Below are 8907 nucleotides of genomic sequence, written 5' to 3' on the forward strand. Positions count from 1 at the left end.
ATGAAAGCCGATCGGTGTCGCGTCAATGGCTGGTTAATGCCGCCTGGTTGTTCGGCAGACGGGACAAGGGTTGGGTGGTATGGAGAGAAGATATTGTGGTTGTATGACAAGGAATGTCATGACACTTGCCGGCTACCTGTGCCAGGCTGCAGCATTTTTCTTTTTCTTACTGGACAAGATCATTAGCTTGGAGGCCCCGAGAAGGAGAAAAGCTGCTTGCAGTCCTCTGCAAAAACTTCCAGCTGCAACCTCGGGAGATTGTGGGCGGGAGGATCGGCACCGTCAGCCGTGGTCGATCCCGGAAAGAAGTCAAATGTATAACATTGAACAGGAGGGTGCATTGTTGACGCACTGCTGCATTGGCGGAGAGAGAAGTCCAGGTTTGGCCCATGCGAAGAGGCACAGACGGATGGAAACAATTGTGTTTGACTGGACCAGTGCCTCTTGGCGATCCGATGTTTGATTGGGTTGAGTTTGTATGCGCAGTGTGTCTGAGACCTCGTCGCGCATCTTGTTTGCGGATGTGTCAAGAGCACGAGCGAAACAGCTGAGAGAGAGTTCCTATACTCCCACCGGTAGCCGTAGCCCGTGGTAGCCGTGATTACTGCATATACTGAATTATAATGGCCTTGTCCAAACTCCAAATTGACGTGTACCTTTCCGGGGGCCGATGCGTGTCGTGGGGGCTTGGCCGGGCGACGTTGCCGCTAAACCGGGCGACTCCAGAAAGCAGGGTAAGCCACAATGAGCTAGTTAGCTTTCTTGGTTGGCTACTTTTGGTCTGGGGTTACACTGGGGGTTTTTGCACCTCAGAGACGGGGGTTCAAACTTCTGGAACAGTGGCCATGGAGATGTTGTCTCCAGAACCAATGTGCAGATCACAACATTCCGTCGTGAATGCCGTATCCGTAGATCGTTCTTATTGTTCGTTTGATGAAGGTGTCTGGACTGAGGCAAACTGTAAGGTACCTAGGCTGCGAGCAAGAGAAAGGCAGAGGGTGAAACAAGCCGTGACGGGACGTGGAACTCTCACTCAGGAACCGTGTGTACGGAGTACTCGCCGTGCCTCAACAGAACGCATTCCTGCCACATGTCTCCGGCCTCGGAACAACGACCGTGGCAAGGCACAGCGCAGCATAAGTGTCGCAGAGTAACAAAAAGGCATTGCCATATGTTACGGTGAGACGAAGAGCAGAATTGTATCCATGGGGGCAAAGAAGCTGAAGAAAAGAGATGAAGTGGGCTGAGTATCCGTACCTGGCATGGTCCCATGGAAGGATTCGCATGTGGACACTTGACAGGTTATTATCAAATTGCAACGACGGGACTGGGTCCGTTCCCTCCTTACCCGCCCTGGCTCGTGGAGATCTTTTCGAGGGTCACATAGTGCGATGTGCATCCGGGTAGGGCGAGCCCAGTCTGAGTTTCCCATTATTGCCTTGGGATGTACCCTTTTGGCTACAGATGCCCCAAGACGGTACAGGTATCCGCAGCTACGTGTGCGGTGTGAGGCGCATCCTGCCAAGTTGACACATACCAGACACAGCCAGGAACACCACTTGGCCCGCCCCAAGCAGGAGCCAGGAGCCTCTCCTCCTTCCTGGCTGTTGAGTTTCCAGAGTCAAGACTCCGCCTTCTTTCTCTGTGCGTGCGTAAGGTACCTTCCTTACCTTAAGGGCCAAGGAGTGCGTGCTGTCCAACATAAACTAAAGCAGGTGCTCCCCCGTCCCGTCAGCATCAAGGTATTCACGTTACTTTTGACCTCCATCTCGCCTCTTCTCTCACCCTACCGCTCGATGACTTTTGCGTTCCTTCTTTCCTAACCAAGATCCTAGTTGATCTCGACTCTTGGATCGCTGCGCCTCGCATCGCTCGGGCTCCGTCTCTTCTCCTAAACACCTTTTACAACGGAGCTCGGCGGGAACTGCTTCTCTCCCACAGGCTTCAGCTGCAGCCATTCCCGGCCATGTGAGCTGTTTGCTCCTGGGTCACGACTACGCAGAACTCTATAATCCCAACGCCAGACCATTCTGATTTTTTGGCCCTCATGCCATAACCTTTTTCTTTCTTCCTGCAGGGTCGCCGAGAGTTCCGATCAAGAAACAGAAAGGAACGAACTGTCGGGAGGTTTCGAGTTCGACTCGCCTTCCAGATCGCCTCTGCTTTAGCTTTCGTCAGTGCTCCTGCCCACCGGGACCTGATATGAACTATTAGCCCTCCTCCTCCCACCTTCATCCTTTTTCCAGGTCACCGATCTTGGCATTTTCCTTTCATTGCATTGAAGTCATCAACCTGCATATTGGCTCGATCCAGTCTTGTTGGCGTGCGCTCATAGTTCCCTTGGCATCGTTCGCCAAAGCTGCTGTTGCTGCTATATTCGAAGAAAACTCGCATGCCATCGCCGTACCTCAGCTAGCCAAAGTTGATTCAGCACATCACGATTTCGTCAAACGACCACTGTACATACACGCAATGATTGCGAACTTTCATAACCCGAGGCGGCTTCGGACGCCCTTCATCGCCATCATCGTTTTTATCCTCATCACCGGATTCTTCTTGCTCTTCCACCAACCGCTAGTCCAGTATTTTGTAATTCCATGGACAGCAGAACGTAAGTCTGGCCAATGGCCCTTTTGCCACCCTGGTGTGCTAATTTGGGTTCAGAATATGGCGGCAGCTGGATGAACGATTCTTCGCCCAACTGGGTCCAACCAGCTCTCTACGAAGGCCGGCCAGATAAGTTTGGCGAAGCAAGTCAATACGTGCAGGCAATTTTAGACCCCAAGAATGGCGGCTTTCCCATCGTTAACTGCCCTGCGACAAATGTCACTCGCTACGAAGTCCTGCGGCCTACCATGAACATGGACAAGAGGCACTATTTCTTTGCTCTCGACTTGCGACAGGTTAGAGATCTCCTGCCTCAGTTGATAGGAGCTGTTTTGGAAGCGATGAACGTCATTGGGCCGGAGAACTGCGCTCTTTCCATCGTTGAGGGCATTTCCACCGACGGTACATATGAAACGCTGTACCGCCTTAAATCTCACCTCGACCAGATGGGAGTTTCCTACCACCTACAGACGAGCAGCATCGATTCCCACAGTGGCGACCGCATCGGTAAGCTCGCCAAGCTGAGGAATCTCGCGTTGGAACCCATGATGGCAGATGCCGATGCCTACGATCCGAAGGCGACGATTATCTTCCTCAACGACGTTGCTGCATGCACCGAGGATATTCTGGAGCTAGCATACCAGAAGCAGACGCAGGGGGCTGACATGACTTGCGCGATGGACTACCACTTCCTCCGATTTGCGCCGCACAATGGAGAACCCTCGTTCTACGATTCGTGGATCTCTCGTGCCATCAACGGCGACACCTTCTTGCCGATTCCCGACAGAACGCCCAAGGGAGAACAGTGGAGCGACGTTGCGAATATGTTTTGGAATCACCCGTACTCCCAGGATCGCTACCTCAGCCGTAAGCCGCTGCAGGTGTTTGCGTGCTGGAACGGAGGCGTTGCGGTGACTGGGGAGCCCTTCCTGAAGAAGCAGATCGACTTCCGGAGGTCATACCAAGGGGAGTGCCATACTGGCGAGCCAACACTGCTATGCAAGGATTTGTGGAAGTTGGGTCACGGCAAAATCGCCGTCGTACCGAGCGTCAGCTTGGCATACAACGTCAAGGATGGACGACAAATCAAAGAAGAGAGGGGCTTTGCGTCGGCGTGGACCGTTAATGAGAATAATGGAGAGCCACCAAAGATCAACTGGCAAGAGGAGCCGCCAGCGATGGTCAAGTGTATGCCGACGTTTAGGAACCAGTTCTGGCGGCCGTGGAACGAAGGACTGTGAAGAGGCTCAGCTTGAGGCGCTATGGGGGGGGGGGCGGAATTTTCGTTGTAGAGAGCATCAACCATGATACCCGGTCGCATAGTGTTTTGGGATAGCAGGCGCTAATATCAACTATCTTTGAACTTTGAAACTTCGTATCTGACGGCACCATTGGTATGACAGGATCCCAAGTATGTTTGCGTGGATAATATGGTTATTGTGTTAGTCTAGTCTCAAGTCGTCAAAGGGCGGCGGCCTTTGATCGGAAAGCCACATCAATAGTAGCTGTCCCATCAGCCCCCCTTGCGTCGGAACGCCGTTGCATGTCGCATGCGTACCGTACCTTAGGTCCCAGAGGCTGAACACAAGCCTCAACCACTCGACGGATCCGGGGCCGGGAAGCGGGCGGGGCGGGTCTTACTTTGGGCAGATAGACTCCGGCCCTATTCACCACCTCCCGGCTCCGGTATCAACAACCTCGGCCCCGGCCCCGGCCCCGACCCCGACCCCGACCGGCCGGCGGCTTTACCTTGACGTTCAACCGGCCTCGCTATCAGGGCGTGGGATAATCGGGCTCCGTTTTTGCAAATTGGTACCGGAACGGCAGGTTGAGTAATAGTACCCAACAGCCCGCCCCCCCGCCCCCCCCCCCCGCGACGTATTCAACACTGATTTCCGTAACGTATAGTGTTCGGCGGTCTGACCTTTCTCTTTCCAACACAGCGCGGTTTGGAGGAGGGGCATCAATTCGGCTTCGAAACTTACGGGCTTTTATAGAACATGTGACACGGCGTAGGCATCGCACATAGACGCTCTTCAGAAACACTTTTTAGAGCAAGCAAGGGATCGAGGGCAGTTAGGCTGCGTGCAATGTTGTGATGTTATTGTGTTGTCCCAGAAGGATATTAAGGTTTATGATACTTTTGGGGGTTTCATCGAGCTTGGGAAATGTATATAGGTGTCTCCCAAGCTCGCCCAAATGAAAAGGGGGAATCGTAAGTACAGGTAAACAGCACAAAATGTGCCGCTTACAAAAACACAAAAACAGGATATAAAGCGCTGGTCGAATCCAAATCTCCAAACCATCCATCTTTTTCTTCGTCTCTCCTTTCGTATCCAGAAACACCGTCGCAAAAACACATCGAAAAGGTTCATCAAGCCGCTCCGTACATTTCAAGTAGATCAGGGGAATCATAAGCATCAGCAAAAGAATTCCGGCCAACAGTAACATCCCAACAGAGCACGTGGATCCTGCTTCCGCCCGCTGCTTTTCGTTTTCATTATACTCGTGACACATGGCACACTGACCCTGGTATTGACGGATGAAATTGCTTGAAGCAACAGATTAGAGTCGATGCCAGGGCAGCGGTTCCAAACGGGTCAGTTGTAAATTATCAGAGCAGCGCAGCGACAAAGGCGGCACCGAGGAGAACCGCCATGCCGGCGGGCCCGTTGCTGCTTCCAGCGTTTTGATCCGGGGCAGATGCCGAGGTGGTCGCCGCCGAAGGGAAGACAGTACTCCTCGTGCTGGAGCGAGTCGATGTCGTGGCCAGGGTGGTGCCGTTGCTTGAGGCGAAGGCTGTGCTGGTACCGGCGCTGGGAACAAAGGTCGTTGGGACCTCGGTGGTCACCTCGGTAGTGCTGGGCACCGCGGAAGTAGAGGGGATCAGGGTGGAAGAAGGGGCGGGAGTGCTGGAGGTGGTGACGACGACCGAGGATGAGGTGGTGGTGGGCGGTGCCGGCGTTGAGCTGGTGGTCGGGGGAGGGGTGGTCTTGCTGGTGGTGGGAGGAACGGAAGTGCTCGCGACGACGGGTGGGTCGGAAGTGAGGCCGCTAACGCCGTGCTTTGCGGCGCAGTCGGCGAGGTTCATGCCGTTGGGGCAGCAGGTCGTGTCGCTGTTGCTGCCGTGGGTGCAGTAGAAAGATGATAAGCAGGAGTCTGATGTGACGTGTTAGTATTCAAGGTGCAGGCTGTAGTAGAATAAGACAAGTCAACTCACTTCCGGTGGTGGTTGAGCAGCAAGTCTCGCCGGCGGCCGGGTTGAAGCAGTGGACGGCCTGGTCGGTGGACTTGCACTGCTCATATCCGGTTCCGCAGGCCTCAGCGCAGGTGTTACCACCCTTGTTGCAGACTTCGTCGGCGGGCTGGTAACCGTCGTCGGCGCGGCGCATGAGGCCCAAATCTCTTCCGGCGGTGATGCTGCGCTTGAAGATCTTGGTCTGCTGTTGCGCGAAAGCCTGGGCAGCGAAGGCCACGAAGGCCACAGAGGCGAGTGAGCGGATATGCATTGCGAAAGCGGATTTGCCGGGGGGTTCAGTGGTGATTGAAAATGGTTCGATCGGGTAATCGGTGGATTAGAGTCTTTTCTCGAAATTTCCGAAAGACAATAGACTCAATGGTGGTCGTGTGTTGGGAGTGAGCGCAAAGTCGACGCGGAACGAGTGAATCGACGACAAACAACGAGAGTATTGCCGGAGCGAGAGAGGGACGAGTACTCTGGATGTGGGATCGCGACGAGGAGGTGTAAAAGAGTGACTGGGCTGGAGGAGCCTGACCTAAAAAGCGAGCGACGATGCAAAGAGCGTTGCGGGAGAAAGACAGAGACAGAGCGAGGGACAGCGAAAAGACTGGAGATGAAGTGGAGAGAAAGAGTGGGAGAGACTGGGAGTTGAGTCGCGAGACGGGGGGGAGCAGGACATGGGGATGAGTCGGCGACAGGCGAAAGGGTGGCACGGGGCAGCGCTGGCCTGGGATTGGGATTGGGAAAGCGTTACTAACACCAACACTAACACTACGGGTAGCACTAACAGTCTATCAGTGGCAGATGGACAGACTGGGCGAGAGACAGAGAGAGACAGAGATGATGGCTGATGGTTGTTCACAAGTGCGCTCAGCACCGATTCGGAAGGATCCTCCTTTTAATTTCTTTTGCCTGGACAGCAACCACTTGGAGTCGCTTGGCCGACAGGGCCAACCACGATGACCCCGGCTTGGAGGGGGAGCGCTTCCATTCGGATCAGAGGCTTTCCAGAGCAGCCAGTGGTCGGCGGTCGCTTGCTTGATCGGTGAACAGACCGTCGCTGGGGTGCTGGTGCTGGCCAGTATCGGCAGCCCCCAATGGATCATGTTGGACGAAGAGTGGATGAGGTTGTGGTGGACTGGTGGTGTGGCGGCTTGCCATTGTTCCCACCAGGTTGACTCCTGCTCCTGTTTGGAACTGTTTGGAGAGGGTGGCACTGGCCTTCGTGCGGCGTCTCAAGTGGACGGCAATGATGAGAAAAAGGGGATGAACTGGTGGTCGTTTATGCGCCCAACGTATTTCGTACTTTTGGTTTCTTTTCTCGTCGCGCGCAAACTTGGTGGCACCGCAACAACCTCATCATCTCAACCCAGCCTCGCTGACCGCCACTGTCAACAACAGCAGCAACAACAAGTCCGTCCACTCGTACGAATACAGACTCCAGTTGCGGCGGTCCCTCTCCGATGCCTCCACGATTCCACCGAGCGAGGGTGCCGGGGGCCCTGGAAGGTGGGAGGAAGGCCCTGGAGGCTTTGAGAAAGACGGGCAAACGTGACCGCCCCCAGAAGCAGCGAAGCAGCAGGGAGGCTTGTCGCGTCGGCGGGGGGCATTTAGAGGGGCAGGTCAGACACTGGCAGGGAGAGACAGTCCAGTTCCAGAGAAAGAGACAGAGAGCGAAACGACAAAAGTCGCGATGAGACCAAAGGGGAAAGACCAACGGCGGGAAATCTGTACCTGGGAAATGAGACAGGCGGCGCGCGCCAGCCAATCTTTCTTTCTTTTCAGGAGATTTCCAACGTGCGCCTTCCTCACCTCAGAGTCGCACAGCTTTTTTTTCTTCCTGCCAATTGAGGTGGCCCATTCCCTTTTAGGTGGATACCCGCGGTTCCCCCTGTTCATCCAGTCCCGAAAAAGCTAGTGCCACCATCGGGTACCTTGCAGCGGCCAACCCAGACGTGCATCATCCGCCAATCGTCTGGATGAGATTTTCCTACTCACCTAGCCATTGATCCACTCACGTGCACTGTCTCTACGTAGTAAGGCACACTACGGAGTACTGTCGGCTGCGAACCTCTCTGTCTCTCGCTCTCTCTGTCGTAGTGTATCTCTGCGCTCTGAGAAAGGCGGCAAGGCCCCTCCTTCCTCTTTCTCGTCTTCCTTCTCGGCCCCCACCAGCTCGGCCATCTGACGAACCATCGGACGCCGTTTCAGGTGGCGTCCCGATGCTGATTCGCCCGTTCGCCTAGGTCAACTCTTTTTCTCGACAAGCATCACCTTTAAACGATGGTACCTTTCTAGCCGCGGTAAAGAAGGTAATTGGGAATGTACTTCGTGTACGGAGTACCTAAGGTACGGATCCAATGGGCAATGGGCAAATGAGAAGATGGCTCAATGCACCTAGGGATCTGGAAATTGCAACATGACGTTGCCTTGCCAGGTTTCCCCATCCCCAAGTCCAACCCAATCCCTTTTTTGCGATTGACTCTCTCTTAAGGGAAAGCGCCGCCGATTATCATCACGTCCAATTTCGTAGTCGTCCAGAAACGGTCAGTCTAATGTGCCAATGAACCACGAGTTCACGATCCATGGCACATTACTCCAGGAGTCCAGAACACCAGTGATCACGGATACAATACCCCGTACACCACCACATCAGGAATTAGCACGGTCGATAGCCGCCGGATGGCCTCGAGTCCGGCTCAAACCCAAAACTGTGGCCGGCCTTTTCAACTACGGAGCATGTTGCTGGCCTAGGTAACGCGACGTAGGTACGGAACGACGCTAAGCTCCAACGTCTCGTCGTGTTTCCAAATTATCGGATTATTTCATTCTCCTGGGCTGCGTACCCGCCCGTAGCTAAGGCAGAGCGTGGAATGCAGACGGTGAGAGACATGATGTAGCTGATGGACCTTTTCCAAACATGGTTTCCTTCTAACATTGTTCACTGGTCGTCGACACCGTGTTAGGCTCAAGACTCACCTGCATCCCATGGCCGAAGTGTTTCTCGAGAAAAGGGCCCAAGAAGGGTCCAGCGTGGAATTGAGCTCAAACTCAACCGT

At 54.4% G+C, this 8907-nt stretch overlaps 3 protein-coding genes across 3 annotated transcripts; 1 reads left to right on the plus strand and 2 right to left on the minus strand.

Moving 5' to 3' along the window:
- Positions 1-2354: 2354 nt before the first annotated feature.
- BDZ83DRAFT_89104 (alpha-1,3-mannosyltransferase CMT1) lies at positions 2355-4082 on the plus strand. Its single transcript, XM_060515978.1, has 2 exons — positions 2355-2611; positions 2665-4082. The coding sequence occupies exons 1-2, from the start codon at positions 2473-2475 to the stop codon at positions 3846-3848; spliced, it is 1323 nt and encodes a 440-aa protein (XP_060369014.1). The 5' UTR covers positions 2355-2472; the 3' UTR covers positions 3849-4082.
- Positions 4083-5101: 1019 nt separating this feature from the next.
- BDZ83DRAFT_89126 (uncharacterized protein) lies at positions 5102-6523 on the minus strand. The gene is made up of 2 exons (XM_060515980.1): positions 5828-6523; positions 5102-5766 (listed from the first exon to the last, which is right to left on the minus strand). Exons 1-2 carry the CDS (start codon positions 6114-6116, stop codon positions 5222-5224), a joined length of 834 nt encoding a protein of 277 aa, XP_060369015.1. The 5' UTR covers positions 6117-6523; the 3' UTR covers positions 5102-5221.
- A 1-nt stretch (position 6524) lies between these two features.
- Positions 6525-7042, minus strand: BDZ83DRAFT_89111 (uncharacterized protein). The gene has a single exon (XM_060515979.1). The coding sequence runs from the start codon at positions 6952-6954 to the stop codon at positions 6643-6645; it is 312 nt and encodes a 103-aa protein (XP_060369016.1). The 5' UTR covers positions 6955-7042; the 3' UTR covers positions 6525-6642.
- Positions 7043-8907: the final 1865 nt, after the last annotated feature.

This window comes from Colletotrichum acutatum (genome assembly GCF_030867785.1).
Source record: "Colletotrichum acutatum strain CBS 112980 chromosome Unknown BDZ83scaffold_14, whole genome shotgun sequence".
NCBI classification, from domain to species: Eukaryota; Fungi; Ascomycota; class Sordariomycetes; order Glomerellales; family Glomerellaceae; genus Colletotrichum; species Colletotrichum acutatum.

Excerpts from the sequence above, each read along its gene's own strand:
- BDZ83DRAFT_89126 (XM_060515980.1), bottom strand. The coding sequence starts at position 6,116 with ATGCATATCCGCTCACTCGCCTCTGTGGCCTTCGTGGCCTTCGCTGCC. Across the intron at positions 5,767-5,827 it reads CTGCTCAACCACCACCGGAA|ACTCCTGCTTATCATCTTTC; the intron begins GTGAGTTGACTT and ends ACGTCACATCAG.
- BDZ83DRAFT_89111 (XM_060515979.1), bottom strand. The coding sequence starts at position 6,954 with ATGATCCATTGGGGGCTGCCGATACTGGCCAGCACCAGCACCCCAGCG.
- BDZ83DRAFT_89104 (XM_060515978.1), top strand. The coding sequence starts at position 2,473 with ATGATTGCGAACTTTCATAACCCGAGGCGGCTTCGGACGCCCTTCATC. Across the intron at positions 2,612-2,664 it reads AATTCCATGGACAGCAGAAC|AATATGGCGGCAGCTGGATG; the intron begins GTAAGTCTGGCC and ends ATTTGGGTTCAG.